Source organism: Vombatus ursinus, unplaced genomic scaffold, assembly GCF_900497805.2.
Source record: "Vombatus ursinus unplaced genomic scaffold, bare-nosed wombat genome assembly UNPS02014791.1, whole genome shotgun sequence".
Taxonomy (NCBI): Eukaryota; Metazoa; Chordata; class Mammalia; order Diprotodontia; family Vombatidae; genus Vombatus; species Vombatus ursinus.
The window spans coordinates 45,644,202-45,668,619 of NW_020954569.1; the positions used below are offsets into that span (position 1 = coordinate 45,644,202).

General features: G+C 40.0%; 2 protein-coding genes across 4 annotated transcripts in view; one reads left to right on the forward strand and one right to left on the reverse strand.

Annotated features, from left to right (window-relative positions):
* TERT (telomerase reverse transcriptase) overlaps positions 1-9,694 on the forward strand; it is a 51,903-nt gene extending 42,209 nt beyond the window's left edge. For all 3 annotated transcript variants that reach the window (XM_027868929.1, XM_027868931.1, XM_027868930.1), the window contains 3 exons: positions 3,032-3,156; positions 5,391-5,528; positions 9,053-9,694. In XM_027868929.1, coding sequence (XP_027724730.1) covers positions 3,032-3,156; positions 5,391-5,528; positions 9,053-9,156 — 367 coding nt within the window. In that variant the 3' untranslated portion in view covers positions 9,157-9,694. The remainder of the gene's footprint in view (positions 1-3,031; positions 3,157-5,390; positions 5,529-9,052) is intronic.
* Positions 9,695-19,829: 10,135 nt separating this feature from the next.
* SLC6A18 (solute carrier family 6 member 18) overlaps positions 19,830-24,418 on the reverse strand; it is a 46,994-nt gene continuing 42,405 nt past the window's right edge. Inside the window, exons 10-12 of the mRNA XM_027869125.1 lie at positions 23,566-23,725; positions 21,564-21,726; positions 19,830-20,015 (exon numbers count right to left, since the gene is read on the reverse strand). Coding sequence (XP_027724926.1) covers positions 19,830-20,015; positions 21,564-21,726; positions 23,566-23,725 — 509 coding nt within the window. The remainder of the gene's footprint in view (positions 20,016-21,563; positions 21,727-23,565; positions 23,726-24,418) is intronic.

Genomic DNA, 24,418 nt, shown 5'->3' on the forward strand with positions numbered 1-24,418 from the left:
ACTTTGCTTTCTTGCTCTTCTTTTTCTTTGGAATGATTTTTGTTGCTGTCTCCTGTTCAGTATTGCAAACCTCTGTCCATAGTTCTTCAGGCACTCTATCCACGAGATCTAATCCCTTAAATCTATTTATCACTTCCACTTCATATTCATAAGGGTTGTTATTTAGGTCATACCTATGTGGTCTGATGGTTTTCTTTACTTTCTTGAATTTAAGTCTGAATTTTGCAATAAGAAGCTCATGATCTGAACCACAGTCAGCTGCAGGTCTTGTTTTAACTGACGATATTCAGTTGGTTGTAAAATATATAATCAATCTGATTTCACTGTTAACCACCTGGTGAAGTCCACCTCTAGAACTGCCTTTTGGGTTGTTGAAAAAGAGTGTTTGTTATGACCAGCGAGTTATATTGACAAAACTCTTATTAGTTTCTGCCCTCCTTCACTTTGTAATCCAAGCCCAAACTTACCTGTTATTCTAATTTTCTTTTGATTTTCTACTTCAGCATTCCAATCCCCTATGATGAATGTGACTTTTTTTTTTTTTGGTGTTATTTCTAGAAGATGTTTTAGGTCTTCATAGAACTGAGCAACTTTGTCCTCTTTGGCATCAGTGGTTGGAGCATAGATAGTACTTTGTAAATAATAAAGTGCTATACAGATGTCAGCTAATCCAGAGTGTGTATCAGCTGGCTAGAGAATGAAAGAAAGAATTGTGGTTTTGTGTTATAAAAAAGAGGCCAGGAAATGGAAGCGCCCTAGGGGCAGGATGTGGGGAACAGTATAACAGCTGATCACCCAAGCACATAAAGGGGAGGAGGAAGAGCGAAGTTCTCCAATAAAATGTGCCCATTTGTTAATTCCTTGGTATTAAAAAAAAAACCTAAGTTAAAAAATAATCTACCTTGGGTTGGTACTTTGAATGGAATTTTACTTGGAAGTAGAAGGAATTTTTAAAAAATAAATTAATGCTATAAAAATAGGAATTAGTAATGCTTGATTTATTGACACAAGGCTAATAATAGGAAGTAAGCAAAATTATATTTATTTGTCTCTGTATACATACATGTATATACTTATGCATATATATGCATACACATACATATATACATATGCACACACGATATAGAAGAAATTTAAGAATACCTCAAAGAATCAAGCTGTGTTAATTGATACAGTACTTTTTTTTTTAACCATAAGTCAAAATCTAGATAAGCTGAAAGTTTTTATTACCAAGTAAAATTGAACAAATTTTTGCATCACTTGACATGCCTGACCCTTCCGGTGTTAAAAAGCCCTCAGCATCCTAAAATTCTTTCATTAACTGAGTCCATTTATTTGATTTTGAATTAAAATAAGCTCACAGAAATAATAGTGGTTTCTAAGCATTGCGCAAGTATGGGTGCGCAAGTATGGAGTGTACTTGATAAAGATCCCAAGTGTAGTATATTATTTGGTCCGACAATGCTGCATTCTTTTTATTGAAATAATGGATTAAATGCCTTTACTGTATTTCTCAGTTTGGGGCTGACTTAGCAGTTTAGATATGGATCATATTGGAGAGCTAACATTTCCTCATCTTTAGCAGTTGAGTCATCGTCACCTTCAGATTTCCTGAGGCATCCCAGTGCTCTGCTGGCTGTTGTTGCCTGGGAGGGAGGGACAGTAGGTGGACCAAGAGAGTCCATTTCTTTCTGTTAGGAGCAACATTGATTGACATGTGGGGGCAGGTAGGAGTTAGGATTAGGTGTCCTCTGGAGGTCTCTTCAGTGTTTATCTTCTGAATTTATGATTAGATCTTTCCACAGTAAAACAGCTTTTTACTGTCCTAGTAAGGCCAAGAAACATCATTCATTAACCTGATCATTTCCCTAACTCGGCCTTTGGACCAGTAGACCGGACGTTGACCTGCTCACTTTCCTAGCCCAGATTAATCCCAAGTTAAGTGAAGTTTGATTGCAGATAACTAACTTCTTGATGACTTTATAGCTGAACAAGTGAAGCTTGTTCCGTGAAAGTATTTTAATCATTGGTTAATGTTTCTTCTTAGAGTAAGGGTGAAGAGGAGAGGCAGATAAAGAGAAGCTAGCCAAAAGCAGTAATCTACTTATAATCTTACCAGTTAGAGTATAACAGAAGTCTTTACAAAGAAGCTGGAGATCTCCCCCAACTACACACTTTGCCTTTAAAACTGTGACTTAGACATCTACTTTTCACTGAGTTAAAAACCTTCAGTTTCTTCTAGGCCAGGAAGTGCAATGACAAAAACTATGATAAGTTAGGTTGTTTTTTTGCTGTTGAACTTCACATGGTAGTGAGAAAAATAATTGATACTTTCAGAAGGTTTTTGGAGCCAAAATCATCCTGACTTGAAATGACCTAAATGGGCTGTGTGTGTCTCTGTCCCAAATGGTGTGTGTGTGGTGTCTGTCTGTCTGTCCCAGATGGGCTGAGCATATATGTCTGTCTCCATATGTCTAAATACAACCCAAGAACAGGACCGAGGCTCCTTGGCTTACCCATATTCTTGTTCCTCTTCCATATTATACCCTTTGTCATTGTTATTCTTCTACTGTTGGTTCACCTACTCCCTCTCCTCTTTGGAGAGGTTTTGGGAGGGAGAAGATGAGGTGATAAATCTACCAAGCATAGGTGGGTAGGGGAAAGTAGGAAGAGAATGAGCCTTATGCAGGCTGTTCCTGTTTGTAACCACAGTGTCATGAATGGGGAAGCCAGAGGGAGATGTTCCTTCCAACCCTGAAGGGCAGAAGTCTTAACTCTTGCTGGACTGAGAAACATGGAGCCCAGTGGGACACTTTGAGCTTGAGTCTTTTGAGAATTTTATTATCTTTAGAGGCCAGAGTGGTAAGAACACCAAACTTGACTCATCTGTAGCTATGAGCAGATGAGGAGCATCTTCCATTTGTGGTGTATGTGTCCTCCAGTGTAGGGAGTTAGATATGAGGGCTTTTGTGTTTTTCGTAATGAATGGGGCACTTTGCTTATACTTCGTTAATCAACTCTCTTTTATTAGGTTTCATGCATGTGCTCGCAAGCTGCCATTTAATCAGCAAGTCAGAAAAAACCCTGGTTTTTTTCTCTCAGTCATTTCGGACATTGCATCATGCTGCTATTCCATTCTGAAAGCCAAGAATCCAGGTATGTTCAGATGAAATTGGATAATAATTGGCTTGGGCTGTTATTATTACAAGCTACTGTGATGAATTTAGTTTTGTTAGTGGTTCCTGTAAATGTACAAGTATCTGAAAAAGGCTTGAGTGTTGGGAGGAAGGAAGAATAAGTAAGCTTTTCATTTTCTTCCTTTCTTCCTTTCTTCCTTCCTTCCTTCCTTCCTTCTTTCCTCTCTCCCTCCCTCCCTTCCTTCCTTCCCTCCTTCCTTCCTGAGATTCCAGAATGTAACTGTCACTTTATTGGACTGATAATACTTTAGGCCCCCAGGGCAGGCATTGGCATATTAATTCAATGCCTGGTATGTAATTCAGGATTTATAAAATGCAGATGTATTGTCAAATCCAAGATAATTTCCTTTCATCATGACCACTAGTAGCCCATGAACAAATTTAACCTGTTAGCTAAACCAATAGTTATCTCTTTTTGTTTGAATTATATACTAATCATAATTTTGTAATTCTTCTTCAGTATGCTTATATTCATATTTTTCCCAATTGTATGTTTATTTTTCTCAGTAATGTGTTTTATCTGGAAGTACGTTTCCTAAGAATTGCTGGCAGCTAGCAAACTGAACAGAGAGTTGGACCTGGAGTCAGGAAGACTTGATTTCAAATCTGATGTCATATACTTCCTAGCTTTGTGACCCTGGGCAAGTCACTTAATCTCTGCCTCAGTTTCTTCACCTGCAAAATGGGGATAATAATAGGATCTTCCTCCCAATGTTGTTAAGATAAAGCACAACATTAATGCTCGCTATTACTGTTTAATGAATGCCTTGTAGAAAAGGCACAATATAAATGAAAAATATGAATAATAATAATGCAGATGTAATAATTTTTAGGAAAAGGGTGACATCATCCCAGAACCAAGGAGTAGACATGTTGACCATTGTACAATAATAATAAAAATAACACTGGACTGGATGTCAGGAGATCCAAATTCCAGTCCCATTTTGCCAGTGACATATTAGCAAGTCACCTGTACACTTCTAGGCCTGTTTCCTTATCTGTAAAATACTGGGTGATCTCTTAGGTACCTTCTAGTTCTAAAAGCCTGGGGTTCTTTTATTATCATTGTCTTCCATTTTGCATTTATATTTACTGCTTAATAACCTGAAAAAAAAAGGCAGCTTCCTGAGACCATACCGCTGGGGAGTATGGCTTACATAGACATTCTTTGTAGCTTTATCAGTATGTGGTGTTCCATTGCTCATCATGCTGTAATGGGGAGTATCTTGCAATAAATCTAAATAGGGTTGTTAGGAAGAGGTACTACACCCCCCAAGCTTGACTTTTCCTCTTAGCCCTTCCTTTTAATAAGTAGCCAAGATGTAAATTAGCTTCCTTCAACAGGATAGTTTCTCTCATTTTTTTGGTTCTTGAATTAGTTTCTGCCAAGGTAATTGTTGTTCCCTTCTGCTAGTAGTTTCCCTTTTGAGTAATTATATTTGAGAAACTCTGATCAGAGCTGTTCCCTTTATGTTACCTAAGGAATTAAAAAAGACTCCGTATTTCATGATCTTAGTCCATAAACTGAGTTTTGTGTGTGTGTGGGGGGAGGTTGTTTTTTGAAAAGTCACTTGGAATGTTAGAGGCCCATTCAAAAAATGTATTTAAGCAAATTCCTAAATGAAATACTGCAATATTTTTCTCCTTTGAGATCTTCCTCAGGGTAAACCTGCTCTGCACTTGTCAGACATGCAGACACGCAGGGCAGTGTTGGCATGACAACCTTAAATTTTTTGTCTAGTTTTAAAAACCATAGGTTCAGAAGGATGCATACATTTTTAGACCCGACTATTTCAACATAAATTTGTTTTGCTTGACTATACTTTTGTTATAAGGGAGGGCTTTTATTGGGGGAAGGGAGGATTGGAGAGAAGTATGAAGCAATAAATAAGGAAAAGAAATAAAAGCATCAAGAAGGTGTTTTAAAATACACAGAAGAATACAGAGTGAAGTTCAGAAGGGGGCATAGACAAGCATGGCAATGTTGCTACTACCACCTTAGATTTAATATTTTTTTAAAAAGAAAGTATCAGCCGTGAATAATTATTACTTGTGCTTAGCATGGATTCTCTCTTTTTGTATATAGAAGGGAAAGTGTGTGCCTGTCTAGATGCCAAGAATATATTGAAATTGGGCTTGTGCAGTCTTGAACTTGGGTTGTACAGTCTTGAACTTATATGTTTGTGTCTGCAGGAGTCACTCTGGGGGCCAGAGGAGCCTCGGGTCTATTCCCTTTCGAAGCAGCACGATGGCTGTGCTATCATGCTTTCTTGATTAAGCTGGTGAATCACAGGATTGTCTACAAGTGTCTTCTGGGAACTCTCAAAATGAGTAAGCAAATATGTGAAATTAAAATGTTTGCCACGTTGTTAAACAAAACCCTCATGAACTGATCATTCCACTCAGTTGTATAGGTTGTTTTCCAAACTTTTTGTGTATATCTAACTAATATGATGCAGAATGGAAAAGGTTGGAGGCCATGGGATTAGAGTGTAGTTCACATGAATCCAGGACTTCAGGTTTGATACGTATACTGCCCAGTTTTTGTTGTCACTCGGTCTTTTTCAGTTGTATCCAACTCTTTGTGACCCCATTTGGGGTTTTCTTGGCAGAGATACTGAAGTGGTTTGCCATTTCCTTCTTGAGCTCATGATGAATTTTCCTGAGTCCAGGCCCAGCGTTTTATGCACCGCACCACCTACCTGCTTATTTAGTTTTATTGTGACCTAGCTAGCTTCAAACTATTCCTTAGCGATAGATTGAATCCTTAATCTCAGCCATCTCTCAGATAGCTGTCATTGATCATAAGGAAAAGTGAGGGAGTACAGGTAACTATCATAAATGCCCTACTAATAGTGGATCCATAGCATCCTCTCCTTTTAGGAAGAAAGGCACATTGGTACCTATTAGAAGTATGAATATGACTTTCAGGAAAAAAGGTTGAGCTTAGAGTCCAGAAATCTGGGTTGTTTTCTAGCCCTATCACTAGCCATACGGCTTTAGTTAAGTCATTTAATCTTTCAGTGTCCCTCTAAGGGAAGTGTTTTCATGGGACCCTGCTGAGGACTGATACTATATAAGCAAATGAGATCCGTCTTGTAATTGACCCAGAAACAAGCATTATATGTAATGGGGATACACTGGAAATACATAGTTACCAGTAACTATTAGAATAAAGCAAGGATGTCCCCTCTCCACGTAGTATTGTTTGGTATAGTTCTAGAGGGCAGCTAAGTGACATAGTGAAGAGAGTGCTGGGCCTGGAGTCAGGAAGACTCATCTTCCTGAGTTCAAATCTGACCTCAGACATTTACTGTGTGACCCTGGGCAAATCACTTAACCCTGTTTGCCTCACTTTCCTCATTGGGAAGATGAGCTTGAGAAGGAAATGACAGACTATTTCAGTATCTCTGCCAAGAAAACTCCAAATGGGTCACAAAGAGTCAGACACAACTGAAAAACACTGAACATAGTTCTTGAAATGCTAGCAACACCAGTAAGAAGAGGACAAAAATCGAAGATATCAGGTAGGAGAAGAGGAGAAAAAACTATTTGCTGATGACATGATTTACTTCAAAAATCCTAGGGAATTAGTAAAGATACTAATTGAGATAATTAATAACTTCAGTAAAGTTGCAGGCTACAAAATTGACCCACAAAAATCCATACCATTTCTGTATAATAATAACAAAATCCAATTAGTAAAGCACATTTAAAACTTGTGTGGACTCAAATTACGAACACTCCATAAAGAAATGAAGAACAATTTTAATCGCTGGAGAGATATTCAGTGCTCATATGCCAATGTCATAAAAATGATAATACTACCAAGGTTAATTTATAGATTTAGCATAACTACCAAAGGGGTACTTAATAGACTAGATAAAATAATAATTCATTGGGAAGAATGAAAGATCTAGAATCTTAGGGGAAATGGTGAAAAAAAAGTAGGAATGAAAAGAAATAGTACTTCCAAACCTCAGACTATATAAAGTAGCAAACATCAAAACTATTTAGTACTTACTAAAAAATAGAAAAGTAGATCAATGAAACACACAACATAAGGAAGAATCAGCAGTAATTGAACTCAGTAACCCAATGTTGACTAAACCTGAAAACTCTGATACCCAGGAAAGAACTCTGTTTGACAAGAACTGCTGAGAAAACTGGAAAATGGTCTGGCAGAAATTAGGCTAGTGCCAATATCTTACACCATATTCCACAAATTCGGAATTAAAGATCATACCATTAAAAATTAGAAGAGACGATCATATATACCTTTTATAGCTAAGATTAGGGGATGAATGGGGATTCAATGAATAGAGTGCTAAGACTGGAGTCAGGAAGATTCATCTTACTAAGTTCAGATCTGACCCCAGATACTTATTAGCTGTATGATCCTGAATAAGTCACTTAACCCTGTTTACCTCAGTTTCCTCATCTGCAGAGTTAGCTGGAGAAGGAAATGCCAAACCTCTCCAGTATTCTCTGCCAAGAAAACCCCAAATGGGTTCATGGAGAGTCAGACATGATTGGGGAGAAAAAAAGAACAACTAAACAAAAACAAAGGGAATGATTTCTCAACGAAACAAGGCATAGAGGCAATTGCAAAAGACAAAATAGATAATTTTAATTATGAGAGATTGAAAAGATTTTGTACAAGTATACGTAATGCATCTAGGAAAAGAAAGGAAGCAATCAGCTGGGAAAAATCTTTGCATCAAATATCTGATGCAGACTGAAGTAACTAGAGCCAGGAGAACATTTTACATAATGACTTCAGCAATGACAACCACAGAACATTTGAAATTCAGTATTGTGGAACTAAAGAGCAAGACTGGCCCCGAATAAGAGCTCCTCCCTTGCAGAAGTTGGGGTCCCTTCAATGTCAGTCCTCTGAAGTCGTGATTGGTGGTTGCATTCATTAGAATTATGAAATTCAGTTTTGTTTTTCCTTTGCATAGTTATGGTCATCATATAAAGTGCTCTTCTGGTTTTGGCTACTTCATGACATCTCATAATTCAGATTTTCTCAAGTTTCTCTACATTCTTTGTATTTATTATTTTCTTAAGGCTCATTAGTATTTCATTTCATTCACAATTTCTTCAGTCATCCCTTACTTATTGGGCACGTACTTCCCATCCAGTACTTTGCTAACAACAAAAGTGCTGCTATAAGTTCTTTTCTAGAGACAGGACTCTCCCTGATTCCTGTAGTGATATTACTGGACAGAAGGATGGGAATAGGTCTGAGATACTTCCATACAGCTCTCGATCCTATGAAGTATGAAATAACCCTACAGAGTTATGAAGTATGTATGGCACAGTCTAAGTAGTACTCAAGTTTACTAATCTCTCCTCTTCAGTCCCAACCTAATCTTGTACCCTCTGATACCCTTAAGAGTATCCTTTTCTTGCTTGACCCAAATAATTGTTCCCTCTTTCACCACAGATCAACTTCTCTTTCTTCTCCCACTCTCAACTTGCGATTTACCCAACTGGGTGTTCTGGAAAGGGTTCATTTTTATGATCTCAGGCTCTTTCACATCTCATCAGGATGCATCTTGTTTCATGCCATGCATTTGGATCACACTTTGTAGTGTAGTTAGTTGCTTATCTGTCCAAAGTGGGGAAGAGAGAAAGGAGACATCGTCAGGTATATTATAAAAGTTTTCCTATCACCCAGAAAAAAAAATTCAACCAATACTTTATTCTAAACTCCAAAGTTCACAAGATATTCTTCTCCACCCCCAGCAACCTCAGAAAATATCAGGCAGAAAATATTACTTTATCAGCAGAAAAGATAAAAACACCATTTGATTTCTAAAGACTAATCTAATACTGTTTATTTACAGACAGATTGCAGTTATTCCGGAAGATCCCAAAGGCTACAATGCAGATGCTAAAGACAGCAACGGATCCGTCTCTCTGTCAAGATTTCAAAATGATATTAGATTAGCTACTTGAGTCATTCATTTCTGTGGGTTGAATTGAGATGAATAACAGGTGCTATATTAGAGTACCTCTTTTCCCTGCCTCAGGCTCTGATTAAAACTAACATTTTTTTTTATTAACAGTCTTTATCTCACAGTGAGAAAAGGTCCATGTTTCCTTGCCTACAGGGTCTGAATCATGGACTGACTTTCTTGTTAATATCATTTAGATGCTGTGGTGCTTTTGCCAGCTCTAACATGTTTTCTACTTAGCTACTAATGGTCTCATTCCATTTGGGAATATTCCCAGCTGTTGTGTTGACTTGAAAACAAATTACATATAAAATGTAACAACTTAAAGACACTTTAAAGGTTCTCCACATGCTCCCCCACTTCATTATTTTACAGATGAGGAAACTAAACATTTTCCTTTATTTTTTCAGTATTCAGATGGAACTGTGTCTGAACTGGGATTGTTAGAATGTAAGCTCCTTGAGAGTAGGAATTGTTTTGTTTTTTGTGTTTATATCTCTGTACTTAGCAGAGTTGTTGTCACCTAGCAGGTACTTAATAAAAACTTGTTGATTGATTAATCATAGAGTCAGATTTATAGCTGGGAGGAACCTTAAAGACATCCATAGTCTTCTATAACAGTAGTCTCCAAAGTGGTAGCCATGGCCTGACTTCAGGTATGTATGATCAATGTGAGGATTGGGAAGATGGCATCACACACGGTCTTAGGGAGCCAATAGTAGGTTTTTGTCTCCAAAACAACTATACCTATACTTCATCCACTACAGCCCGTCCATTTCCCCAACCCATTTTGTTGTCATTCAGACTTTCAATATTTCCCCTTCTTCACCGGGCCTCAGCCTCTCAAGGCAGCAGTAACCAAACTAGGATCGGGCCCCTACATCAGCAGCTGCAAAGGTACCATTGGGAAATTCCTTCCCTCTCCAGCGTCCTCACCCTCTGCCCCTCATCCCACCCCCAGATCACCATGACTGTGGCAGGTACCCCTCAGAAAACTGGCTTGTCTCTCTAGATAATGATCAGGAAATAAAGGGCCTGCCCTTCTGTTTTTGTACTTAGCATCAGCTGAGTATCATCACCAAGACATGCATCACAAATCTCACAATTTGTTTTTTTTTTTTTTTTTTGTCCGAAATCCACCCATCTTCTGAACTTGCCCATTTCTGTCAGGAACCCTTAGCCTCAGTGTCCTTCCATACAGTATAACAACCAATAGCTAACATTTCTGTAGCACCTACTATTTAAGTGCTTTACAAATATCTCATTTGATCCTCCCAAACACCCAGGGAGGTAGGTGCTATTATTATCTCTAGTTTAAAGATGGAGAAACTGAGGCAAATGGGGGTTAAGTGACTTGCCCAAGATCCCATAGGTAGTATATGTCTGAATTCAGATTTGAACTCGGGTCTCCCTGACTGCAAGCCCAGCACTTTATCCACTTCACCACTTAACAATGATTTGCCAAACTTTGTCATTTCTACATTCACACATAACATCTTTCGTGTCTATCCCTTTGTCTGTACCAACATGGCCATCATTCTCATTTAGGGCTCATCATCTCTAACCTTCGGAAAACTGCAGAATTCTTTTGATGATCCCAAACCCCTCTTTCAAACAAAGCTTTTTTAATGTGAGTGGATCTTCTCCAGTGGTGTGTGTTTGTGAGTACTGGACCACCATGGTCTCCAGATGCCCAAAGCTAATGTTCCCATAGAAGACATTGGAGCAGCACATTCTGTTCATGCATAGGCACAACACAACAAAACCAAACAAATGTTCAGGAGAATCTCTGACAAGAATGACATCAAGGAAATGTGTGAGTGAACAAGATGGGCCAATCACACAGTGAGAGATTTGATAGCTTCCATGCCTCTCACAATTTCAAGAAAAAATGAACTGCATAGAGTGGGTGGACCCTGATGCTGGATTAATTTAGGATGATGTGGACGATAGAGTTTCTATCATTAGAGAATGGAATTGGCAGAGCATCATGCATTTCCCCTTGTGCTATACTCCCACCTTTTTTATAGAATGTGCCTCCCCTTTATTTCTTCCTTCTCATGTCCTCATGCCCTTAGGGGATTTGCTGCTCAGATTGAAACCTTGTTGTCTATTTGTTCAGTGAGTAATAGTTCTCTCTCCTAAACTAGACTAAATTCTGAGGACAGGGGCCATAGAAGGAGTTCTCATTTAAAAGTTGTTCATACATAACCCATATCAAATTGCTTACTGTGTCAGGGAGGGGGGAAATGAGGAAGGGAGAGAGAAAATTTGGAACTCAAATTTTTTTTAAATGAATGGTAAAATTATCTTTACATGTAATTGGGGAAAAATAAAATATCTAAAAAAAAATTTAGTCATTTTTCAGTCGCGTCCAATTCTTTGTGAACTCATTTGGGATTTTCTTGGCAAAGATACTGTAGTGGTTTGTCATTTCCTCTCCAGCTCATTTTACAGATGAGGAAATTGAGGCAAATAGGGTTAAGTGATTGCCCAGGGTCACCCAACTAGTAAGTGTCAGCGAGGACAGATTTGAACTCAGAAAGATGAGGTTTCCATACTCCAGGGCCCAGCACTCTATCTGCTGCATGCCCCTTAGTTACTCTTAATAAATATTTATTCTTTGCTTAAAATGACAAAAAGAAAGCCAGTGTAAGGAAGAAAACTTGGATACATCACCAAGTGAAAAATTATTCTCATCAGTTGATCAGTAAGTGCTTATTAAGTGCGTTCTATGTGCCAGGCATTGCTAGGGATACATGGACAAATAAGATTGTCCCCAACCTCTGGGAGCTTACATTCTGTAGGGAAAGAGCGCTAGCTCTTACGGTTAGCTCTTAGAGCCAGGAAAACCTTTGTAAAGTTTCCAATAAGGTGCCAAGCAGGTTTGGTAAAAGGAATTTATCAAAAGGGAATCTGGGCATTCCCTATATCCTTACCAAATAGGTACAAGGTAATGGGGGAGGGGTGGATGGGGAAGAGGAAAGGCCTCAGTAGGAGGTGGCATTTGATCTGGTCTTTGAGAGATACTAGGGATCCTATGAGGCTGAGTTAAGGAGGGTGTGCATTCACTCATGGGAGATAGCCTGTATAAGGGCATGCAATGAGTGATGAAATGTGTAGGGAATAGTAAGGCCAGTTTGACTGGACCATAGCATGCATAAAAGAGTAATGTTTAATTAGGCTGGAAAGGTAGGTTGGGGCTTTGAATACCAGATGGAGGTTAATATTTGATGCTGGAGGCAATAGGAGCAGCTGGGATTTATGGAGCAGGGGGATGTTATGATCAGACCTGTGCTTTAAGAATATGCCTGATATTTGTGGAAGAAAGATTAGAGATGGAAAGAGACTGGAAACACGGAGACTAATTAGGCTGTTACAACATTACATCTGAGAGGTGATGATGACTTGAACTAGGGGGTGTGACTTGGACAAAAAGGGACAGATTGAGGGGGATGTGAAGGTAAAGCACTCGGCAGATGATTGGATAAGGAGGAGGGAGGGAGGCGAGGATTACTCAAAGATGGGGAATCTGAGAAGGATCGTGTCATCCTTGAAGTTAGGAACAGGGATGACTTTTTCCAAGGAAAGATAATGAATGGTAGATAATCAGCAGTTGTCTGTTCTCTGTTCTCATTCCCCTTTTCTCTTTCTGTGATTTGAAGTCTCCTTGGGTACATCTACATGGGAAAATAAAATAAGCATTTTTGGAGAAGTGCATAGAATGCTGGACTTGGAGTCAGGAAGATTACTTTTCCTGAGTCAAATCTGGCCTCAGATATTATCTGTGTAACCCTGGACAAGTCACTTAACCATTTGCTTCAGTTTCCTCATCTGTAAAATGAACTGGAGAAGAAAATGGTAACCCACTCCAGTATCTGCCAACAAGATCCCAAATGGGGTCACAAAGGATCAGACCTGATTGAAAAATGACCAAACCACAACGGAGTCTCTGTGCTGCACCTGTGTGACATTCTCAGCAGTGAGGATGTGTTCTCCTTTTGAGCCCATCTGTGTATCTGATTTGTTCACCATGCTGTCATGGTTTGTAAAGCGTTTCCTTCTACTAATGCAGGTGTGCACTCAAATGAAAAGAAGATGACTCCCTACCTACAGCAGGCCAATTACTCAGTAGATGGGGAGTGTTATCTTTTTTTTCGTATCTGCTGCAGAGGAAGGCATTCTAAATGACTGATTATGATGCATTTATTATGACGCAAAGTCCACCAATGCCCATCATAAAGCTATACAAAGATACCTGGTATCAGATTCTCTGTTTGAGTCTCTCTGTGAAAGGAAGAGTAAAACACCCTCTTGGTCAGGTCATTTAGAAACACTGGCATGTAGGCATTTGAACAAACATTAGTATACTTAAAAAACAAACAAACAGCACTTTATTTAATGCATTTAATTATAGTTCAACTCCCCAGAGCCCAGCCAAGTTACTTACACCAACAAAAACCCCTGTCCCCAAAATCAACCATGACTTTCTGAAAGGGGCTACAGGGCTGTAGTAAGGCAGACCTCAGAAGGTTCAAAATACCAAGATCCAATGTAAGGAAACATGGAACACACAAGACAGTAAAGTAAACCAGATTTTTACAGAGGAGATATGCAATATGAAGGACGATCAGGGAGGATGGTGGAAATAAGATCATTTGGGGTTCCAGATGGAGTTGGGGTCTACTGGGGCCCAGGGAGATGGGGCACCCTCACCCAGTAAAGTCTGAAGGTTCTTTTTTTGGGTTCTTAAGTGAGTTGAGCAGAACCAAGCACTGGGGGAAGGGAGCCTAGACCTGGGAGCATTTGCTGGTTCCTGCTAGTGGAGGGAGAGAAGATTCCTAGAAATGTGGTAACTAGCTGATACTCAAACCCCACTCTTAATGTTTAAAGAGGGCATTGACCATGGCTGCAGGTCTGACTGGGTGACAGAGGGGTTTTTGAGCTTCTCTGGGGCATATTCATTTATAGCTGGCTGACCAGGGGGTCTTTACCGAAGCTCTAATAGGTATTAAATTGAGGAGAACAAAGCTCCATTTTACATGTTGTCTTCTTTCATTAGAATGTAAGTTTCTTTAGGACAGGGCTTGACCTTCTAAATTATATCTGTACCCCCAGGACTTTGCAGGGTATTCGACACCCAGTGAGCACTTAAATAAGTGTTCTGTCTTTACAATACCCCCAACAAATGATTATCCAGCCTCTTGCTTGAAAATGTGTAGTGAGAGGAACTCATTACTTCCCTAGATAGCTCGGTCCACTTCTCCAAGTCGCTCATTAGGAAGTTTTTCCTTCCTTGAAGTCTCAGTCTTTCTCCACCCACTCATTTGTTCCTCGTTCTGCCCCTTACAGCTAAGCCAAGCAAATCTAATCCTTCTTTCCCCAGATACCTTTTCCAGATGCTTGAAGATAAGGTATTATCTCTCTACCCCCTCCCTTTACCTACTTAGCTCTCACCCCCTAAGTCTTCCCTCTCCAGGTTTAACAAATGTCAGAGACAATTTTCAAGTCTTGACAAACCTTTGATAAAGAGTTTGGGTTTGGAGTTAGGGTTTTTTGGGGTTTTTTTTCCCCTTGGTGTCAGTGAAATTAAGGAGACAGTCATAGAATATGAATTTGGATTTGCAAGCAATTCGATGTTTTCCTGTTTCATGCTTTTCTCTAGCTCCCGGTGCTACTACCTGTGGTTGGGTTTGCAGATTGACCCTGGGCTCTTTTAAAGGGACTCACTTGGGAGCTTGCCAAGATGATCAAGTTGCACATCTGCAGATTGAACATGAAGAGATAAAGCAATTCACAGAGCTGTTTATTATAAGAACGGAATGTGCTTAGCTCAGCTCTGTTTCCCTCATCTAGCCTCACCCCACTGGTCTGAGAATAGAGAAGCATAGGTCATTCAGCACAGATTTAGAGCAAGAAGGGGACCCTTAGAGGTGTTCTGCTCCAACCCTTTCATTTTACAGAGGAGGATACTGAGAAGCCCAGAAAGGTTGTTACTTGTCCAAGGTCAAAAAGTAATGAGTGGCAGAGCTGGGTTTCAAACGCAGGTGCTTTGATTCTGAATCCAACATTCTTACTACTACACTGTACTTACTGAGCAAACAGCCGGGGGAAAAATGGCATTAATTAGAAATTTGTCTGCACTGGTTACTGAAAGCTTATTGGGTGCCTCCTTTGTAGCCAGACAGCAGTCACATCTCTGTACTGGTTTTTTTTTTTTTTTTTGCTTTTTTTTGGGGAGGCAGTCGGGGTTAAGTGACTTGCCCAGGGTCAGCTAGTAAGTGTCAAGTGTCTGAGGCCGAATTTGAACTCAGGTCCTCCTGACTCCAAGGCTGGGGCTCTATCCACTGTGCCACCTAGCTGCCCCCAGCCACATATCTCTGAAGGTGCCTCAGTCACTCCTGGTTTGTGTAGAAGTCTTTCTGTGTTGTGACTTCTTTTTCTCGCTAGATCTTTGCTTCATCCTTGTTTAGATAATTTTACAGAAGAGACTTGGTGTAGTTCTGGGATTCTTGTGTCATGGACCCCTTAGACAGTCTCGGTGCTAAGTACTTGGCCAATGAGGACATGAGGTTGTAACCCTAACCCTTGGGCAATCTGGTGAGAGTGCTATTCTAGAGAAGTCAAGTTTCTACAGTTAGTTTCCAGGTGGGTAGGTTATCTTGGCTGCATTTCTCAGCCTCAGTGTGACCCCGCCTTAGTGGCAGGTATCTCAAGGGGCTTTTTCCCTTTCTCAACATTGGGAAAGCAACCTAAAGCACATGCCCTATAGATGATTGGTCATCAGTAGCATTATCTTTGTATGTAGAAACTAGCATATTTTGATTACGTTGTGACTCTAGGGTTTCATTTATTCACCTCTTTATTCAAGCAATATTTGTTAAGTACGTACTACGTGTCTTGTTGGACACTGGAAAAGATACAGAGATGAGTAAAGACATGGTCCGTACCCTTGATGAGTTTATTTTGTTGTTTGGTTGTTTCACTTGTGTATTACTCTTCATGACCCCATTGAGGTTTTCTTGGCAAAGATACTGGAGGGGTTTGCCATTTCCTTTTCCAGCTCATTTTACAGATGAGGAAACTGAGGCAAGCAGGGTTAAGTGACTTGCCCAGGATCGCACAGGTAATGAGTGTCTGAGGCCGGATTTGAACTCAGGAAGATGAGCCTTCCTGACCCCAGGCTGGCACTGTGTCCACTATGCCACCTAGCTGCCCTTGTTCATTTTCTAATAGGGATAATAAGACATGTGCATAAATAGATATATTTTTGTACATTTTATTTGGATTGGTGATCATTTGTGAATCTATATGATAGAGCTTCCAATAATTATCTCCTCCTTTTATGATGAATTTTTTTTAATGGATCTACATGGCACAGCCTTGTTGATTGAACAACATCTGGTGCCCCTTATTTAACAAAGAAATGTTTGCAAAAGCTTATCAGACTCATAAGAAGAGAAGCTGAGTGGTTATAGAGGCCCTCACCAGCTAGAGCTTTTTATGACCATCCAGAAGGAACAGTAGGGATCAGATGAGTCATCAGAAGCCGTGTGTCATCTCAATAAACATTTAAGAAGTAAACAAATCAGTGTTGAGAGTACCACAGTTTGGTTGCTGGGAGGAAGTAAGGCAAAGGTCAACAGCTTCACAGTGCAGGGATTTGGGGTGGGGGAGGTAAGGAAAAGATGGCTAGCTTTCCCCAATATCTTCAGTCTTTCCCTGGAGAGGATTTGCATAGATCTAGCCTAGCCCATGGATGTGATAGGGACTGAAAAGAATACCTTATTACCATACCTATACTTAGTACCTCTGCTGTTTTGCAAAGTAGACCTCCCAGGATGATTTGTAGCAGGGAATACTGGTAAATATTTAACAACTGGCTCTCCAAAAAAAAAAAAGGCAAGATAAGCTTTTAATTTTGATCTGCATTACTAACATTTTCTCCATCATTTTCCTAAGTCTAGGGTAGATAATCAACAAAACAATAACTCAAGCCCTGATTTGTATTGTTTACCAATTTCTTTTGTTTGTTTGTTTTTATTTTTTGGTGAGGCAATGGGGTTAAGTGACTTGCCCAGGCACACACAGCTGGTATGTGTCAAGAATCTGAGGTCAGATTTGAACTCAGGTCCTCCTGACTCCAAGGCCCGAGCTCTATCCATTTGCCACCTACTGCCCCTACCAATTTCTAATGTGTAAATGTTCATGCTAAAAATTTAACAATTGGCTCACCAACCAGCATGCACTGACTCCAGCACATCCCTAATTTGTAGGAATTTAGGCAACCAGGAGTATAATAATATAGGAGTTAAAAAGGAATTTTCTAGCCATAATTCAAATAAAAGTTTAAACTGGTGTTTTTCAAACTATGATACAAAGAACCCTGAAATACCACAAGCTTGTATTTAGTTTGTATTTTTTTGTGTTGTTTGTATTAAAAAAATTTTTTAGAAAATTTAACTACAACGGATCTGCTAAAATTTTGTTTAAAAGGGCCCTACTACTCTGGAAAAATTTGAAGACCACTGATTTAGACTATGACAATCTGAATAGCAGCAAAAGGGTTTGAATTCAAAAGACAGATTTTATGAAGCCTAGGAACTTCTGCTGGTTAGCTGGGATGAAAAGAACTAGATGGTCCCTGAGTCTTTGTGTTAAAAGATCTGAGAACTCCTCTTTTGTGGACTAGAAAAAGACACATAACATTAGCAACTCACCAGAAATGCCAGCAGAGAGAAGCAGAGGGCACCTCAATAGATGCCAGCTGAGAGAAGCAGAGGGCACCTCGAAAGATGCCATCAGAGAGAAGCAGAGAGCACCTCGATAGATGCCAGCAGAGAGAAGCAGAGGGTACCTCAATAGATGCCAGCTGAGAGAAGCAGAGGCCTCGATAGCAATGCCAGCTGAGTTGGTGGCACCTCCAGTGAGCAGACAGTCTGGCCTGCATGCAGCCCAATGACTTCAGCAGAAAACATAGGCAGCTTGGTAGAGAAGCAAGCAGCAGTTCTGGAGCAGAGGCAGAAAGATGTTAGGGCTAGGAACCCTGCTTCCTCGCCAAGGAGTGTGAGTTACCCTGACCACATATCTTTCTTTTGTCCCCTCTTCCACTTGGGATGTGATCCGCTGTGGAAGAACGTATCCTTCTGGATATGGGGGATATTTCTTATCACTTACCTTTTTATTTTGTCAAAGTAAATATCTTTTACTTCAAACTAACACGTCATCTAATCGGCTAGTAAAAGAAACACATTAGTAGAGGCTCATGAAGCAGCAGTTCTGAACAGATGCTGACCCACAATGGGCCCCAAACTTGGGGTAGCTTTCAGAGGGACCTGGGTGTGTTTGAAGAGGGTGGAGGTAGGTTAACCCCCATGCCACAGGGGAGAAAACAATTTATGGCCAAGTCCAATGGATTCTCAGGTTCTTTCAGGCATCTACAAGGTCTGCTGATGAGAGACTACCTCTAGCAGTTCAACTTTCTCTTGAGTAGACATGATCTACGGGTCAGGCTCTAGGTGTAAATTGATTCATGTATGGAGTATAGACAATGTTCATGAATGGCGTGACCTTGACAAATACATTCAATAACCTTGTCCATCATTTCAGAGGTTCCAGTGGTTTCTGCCTTTAAAGAACAGACAAATCACCATATTGCTTAAATCAAATTTAATCATGAGAAGTGGCTTAAAGATAAGCAACATGATTGATCCTTCATCTGCCATTTTGCCATCTTTAAATATTATGTTGATTTATATGTTTAGCAAGAGGACATTTTCACCATTGAACTTCTTAGGACACATTTTCTTTTCTATTTTTCTTTTGTTGTTGTTGTAGCTTTACACTGGTGTAATTACAAGCCTGTGAAATAGACCCTGAAAAGGGTATAGAAATTAATTTAGAACATGTGGTCAGTAGATGGCTTGTGAGAAAGAGGAAGGAGATGGAACCAGATGTAGTAAAGCTAATAGAAAACAAGGTAGGCATGGGCAACATGTGAGTGATGGGGCAGGTGGAGAAGAGAGCATGAGAGTGACTGAGCAGTTAATATGGAGATGAGGTTCTAGATTCTTGTCCATTGAGCAGCTGACACCATTTGAAATGGTCCATCTTGAGGCACATTGGGAATATGCTGAGTCCATTTCTCTTGCTGGCCAGGATGCTTTCCTTTGGTATGTACTGTTCAGTCGTGTCTGACTCTTTGTGACCCCATTTGGGGTTTTTTGGCAAAGATACTGGAGTGGTTTGACGTTACCTTCTCCAGCTCATTTTACAGATGAAGAAACTGAGTCAAACAGGGTTAAGTGACTTGCCCAGGGTCACACAGCTAGTAAGTGTTTGAGGCCAGATTTGAACTCAGGAAGATGAGTCTTCCTAACTGTAGGTCCAGCACTCTATCCACTGCACTGCTGTGTATTATTGATATCCAAATGGGAAATATATTTGTGAGCCAGTAACTAAAGGACAGCTGAGGAGTAGAATATTGTGGAACTAGGAGAGAGAATGTTGTTGCAGGTACCAACTGAATAAACTACTCTTCATACTGATGCTGAATACTGTCCCTCTTGTCCAAGTGACAAAACAACCCTGACAACTCAGACTCACAGGTTATGATGTTAGTTCCCTTATTTCCTTCCTCTTTTACATAGAATCACCCTTTGGTCCCCTACAGATTCACAGGGTTTTTGCCATCAGGTGCTGGCCACGAATTCTTCCCCTTTCCTTTCTTCCTGGTGATTAGCTGAAAAATTGCTATCCCAGGTATCCAAATGCAAGGAAGTAATGACAACATCACAGTGATGACTTGCACCCAGCCAGGGTAGAATTTCTCTTGCTTGATTGGGAAATCATCCTGCAGGAATAAAACAACCACAAAGTTTGCTGGTGTTCCCCAAGTTGCATGGGGAGGTGGCATGGGCTGGTTCCACTGGCACCCTTATTTTGAGTTCCCTTGAATAAGGATCATTGACAGTAAGAAGAATTGAAATGGGAAGAGCCCCTCCAACCAACTGGAGCAATTAGATTTGTATTATTGCTGACTTAGAACTTTAGCTGTGGAAGGAACCTCAGCCATCTTCCTTCCTGGGATCAATGAGCTCAGAGTCCTAGCTAAATTACAAGAAAAAGAAAAGTGTTTACTTCTGTGCATTAATGGGAAATGCCGGGGTAAGACCTCTGGCTCCTGAGGATGCACTCCCTGTACCATAAGCAGCTTCGTCTGAGGGGCAAGATGGATAAAGACCTTATTATGATCAAGATAGCATTGGCTTCTTGAGAGCCAAATTGGCTCTTGAATTAGCATAGTTTAAATGAGATGATATCCTCAGAATATTATTTAGGTTTTCCCAGCGAAAGTTGTTTTACAATTACATCATTGATAAATTGTCACTGAACCTCAGTATAAAGTCTCAAAACTGTCCTATAACCATTACTCATTTATAATGTCATTCTGGTGTCTACGTATGTCTCTGTAATTATTTCATTTAACCTTGTGTTTTTGTGGAACCGATTAGCAACGTTAGATGAGGCATGGCCATAGATAAAAGAACTCTGAAAACCATGTAGTGCTATATAATTATGATGTATTCTTTGAGGTTGCAAATCTAGACCAACAGAGTCAAGCTCAAATAAAAATGGATCTCTACAGACCACATATTGACTTAGAAAGCCACAAATTGACATTATCTATCTTGTATTTTCATTTATTTTGCTAAATATTTCCTAGTTACATTTTAATCTGGTTCTGGCACGCTCAGGAATTTTGTGAGCACATGCTACTTGTGAGTTTGACACTTTTGGTCTAGAGTCCATTCCCCTCATTTTACACATGAGGAAACCGAAGCCCAGAGAGATTAATTTCTTTCCTGTGGCCACACAAGCAGTGAGATTCAGGACTTGCACCCAATTCTCCAACTGTAAATCTAGTACCCTATCTGTTGTACCACATTTGAAAGGATAACTAAACACTGATAAATATTTACATAAAATTAGCATATCATAATATATGCTTACTATGACAGTTTTTTAGATTTCTTTCTATTCAAATAAAGGCATTTCATTTTTATCATTATTGCACTCTTGGCCTTTGTAATTTTCACTGTTCTTCTCTTACTAAGAGCCCAAACATATACTGTACTCAGGTTTTAGACAATTAAGATTTGGGGAAGAAGGGGCAGCTTATGAGATCGGGGCCTTAATATTGTTGGTAGATCTGATCTGAATTGATTATTTAGGTAGTGGTTATCCAGTTCATAGATTCTCTGGATCTTTTTTGCTACGGAGATAGATTTTTGGCCCAAAGATATCCACAGCCCTAAAGTTTAAACTGATTCTAGAGACTTGAGAAATCTGGTTCTTTGTTGGGCCCAGAGGGATGAATTTCTTAAACAAAGACACTTACATATTGTGGGTTCCAGGATCCATACATTGGCTGCTTTAGTATCAGTAGGATGATGTAGGATACAAAGATGGTCAGCAGCAGCAGAGGACTGATGATTTTCCACGTCACCTGCCAGTAGATGTTGGGCCGTCTTCCCGTCATCCATTCCACGTCGTCACAGAACCTGCCACGTGAATTGAACAGTTCACATTCTTGCCCCACCTCTTCTACCCTAGCCCTGACTTTGAGTCTCTTCAATTAGACTTTCTAAGCAGGATTATCTTTTCTGAATGTCATGGGCATCTTTCAATTCCTTTTTTACTAGCAAAGAATGAACCCCCCAGATTCTAATAAACCCCACCAAATTATCCCCATGTACTTATTAAGAAAATATTCCAGGTTCCAGCTTTGGCAGTTCTGAGTGACAATTACCTGTTCCCTCTCCCTTTTTATACCATTACTAGGGAGGTGACTATTATATGTCATAGATAAAACCATGTTTTATTTGACTCTTTGTAAGAAATAGGCTATGAAGTTATCAAATTAAGTACTGAAAAGCTTTTTCCAGGGAGGAAACTGAATACTTTGGCAAACCCTTTCAAGATGGAATGACTTCAAATACAGAATCCAGTGATAAGGTCTGTATTATCTAAGGACCAGCCCCACTAAGTTCATAAAGGCTCAATGCCAGATGTTTGATTATCAGGTGGTGAGTTTTTTGACTTCATGGAATTATGAAGCCATCTGCTAAGGTGTAGAGGGAATGTGAACTGAGGAGCAAAGGTAATCCTCAACCGTTGAACTGACTGGCCTTTCCATTATTAGAATAAGAAGACATAAACAAGCCTATTTATATCTTGGCTTCATTCCTTCAAGTAACCACTCCCCAGACAGTTAAACAATGGAAAGCAAAACAGACAAGATGCAGTCTTACTGAACAAAAACTGTGGTCTTAATCTCTCTACTCTAATTTTTGTTTTGTAAAGAAAACCTTGCTGCTTCATTTACTGCACCACTGCTTGCTGAAATCACAAAGTAACAGAACAGGATGACTAAAATGACATTTTCAATAATATTCACTCTTTTTTGAAACACCGTTTAAGTAGATGGTCTGTCTAGGTGGTTTCAGGACATGCTTGAGATATATTCTTTCTTTCCATATTGGAATCAGCCATACACAAGAGGACAAAATATGATTCCTTAGATACGTGGTTCTGAAAGCAGAGTCTGATATTCACTCATTTTGTAGAATGATACTCTAGATGGCCCTAGGGCTAACAATATTTCTGGGCAGAGACAGGGACCAGATCTGTGTGTTGGTTTTTTTTTCAGATCTGTGTTTTTATTGGTAGAAAGAACTCCTGAATGAAGAAATTCCCTCTACTAATGCAAGTAGGCATCTTCTCTTTAATTTATAGTCTTAGGTAGTTGCCTAGGGCACTAAGGGGTTAAGTGCTTTGTCCAGAGTCTCATATCCAGGATGTTTCAGAGAGGGGACTTGAACTCAGATCTTCTTGGCTAGAGGGCTAGTTCTTTATTCACTATACCATTCTGCCTCTCATGTTTTTGATAAACATTTTTTGTTATTAAAAACCGTATTTCACTTATAGATTTCAATATCTCAATATGTCTGTGACCTTAGAGATGGTCACACTCCCACCATTCCCTCCACTGCTATGGATCAAAATCCATCCATGCCTTCTCATCTTGTATGATGGTTATATGTATTCTCTTAGAGACCAACAGAAAATCCACCTAATATGCTAGATGCCTTCCTCTAGGTCTTTTTATTTTGTGGGTATACATCAGTCTCACTGAAGGCTTTAGAGGGAGATATTTCTAACTGGTTGAGTTCCTTACCCCTACCTCTACTGGACTGCTCCTGGGCTCTCCTTCACTTTACCAAAGGGAGGAGGGCAGATGTTTGGCCGGTAGGCCTAATCTCAGATCCCCTTCAGGCATTATTGAGGAGGGGTCCCTAGTCCCCACAAGAATAAAGAACTCCAAGCCAGGTTAACATTACCTTTTCAATCCATAAACATAACTGACACCAATAACTTCAAAGAAGGCAAAGATCAACAGGTTCAAGGAAGCTGCATAATTGTCAAAGATTTCAAGCCAGTAATTGCCAGATTGTAGGGTGAAACAAAGAGCGAAGAGGCAGGAAATTAGGCATGTCACAGCTAAAAAAAGAGGAAAAAATTATGTTGGTGGGTGGAAGGAAAGGAAAGAAAAGAGGGGAGGGGACATGGTATCCAGGGGCAATAGCAACTATACTTTTTTTGCTACTTGCAAGCATGTAAAAACACTTTGTACAGAATCTCAGATTTCAGAGTAGTAAGGGGCTTCAGCCCATACCCACAAAAAGAATCATCTCTATAACACACATGACAAATCATCATCCAGTGTTTGAAGACTGCTTAAAGATTCCCAAAGATTGGGAGTCCACTTCCTCCAGAAAGAAGGAAGGGTGCCCATTCTACTTTGGGATAACTCTAATCCTTAGGAAGTAGTTTGCCCATCTTTAGGTCTTTTTCCCTTTCCTTCCCCTCTTCCCTTCCCCTCTTCTCTTCCCCTATTCCCTTCCCTTCTACCCATCCTTTCTCCTCTTTCCTTCCTTTCTCCTCTTTCCTTCTCTTCCCCTTTTTCATTCTCTTCCCCTCTTTCCTTCCCTTCCTTTCCTTCCCCCTCTTCTTTTCCTTTCCCCTCTTGCCTTCCCTTCCTCTCTTCCTTCTCCTCCCCCTCTTCCCTTCCCCTCTTCCCTTCCCCTCTTCCCTTTCCTTCTTCCCTTCCCCTCTTCCCTTCCCCCTCTTCCTTTCCTCTCTTCCTTTCCCTTCCTCTCTTCTCTTCCCTTTCGCTCTTCCCTTCCCCTTTTT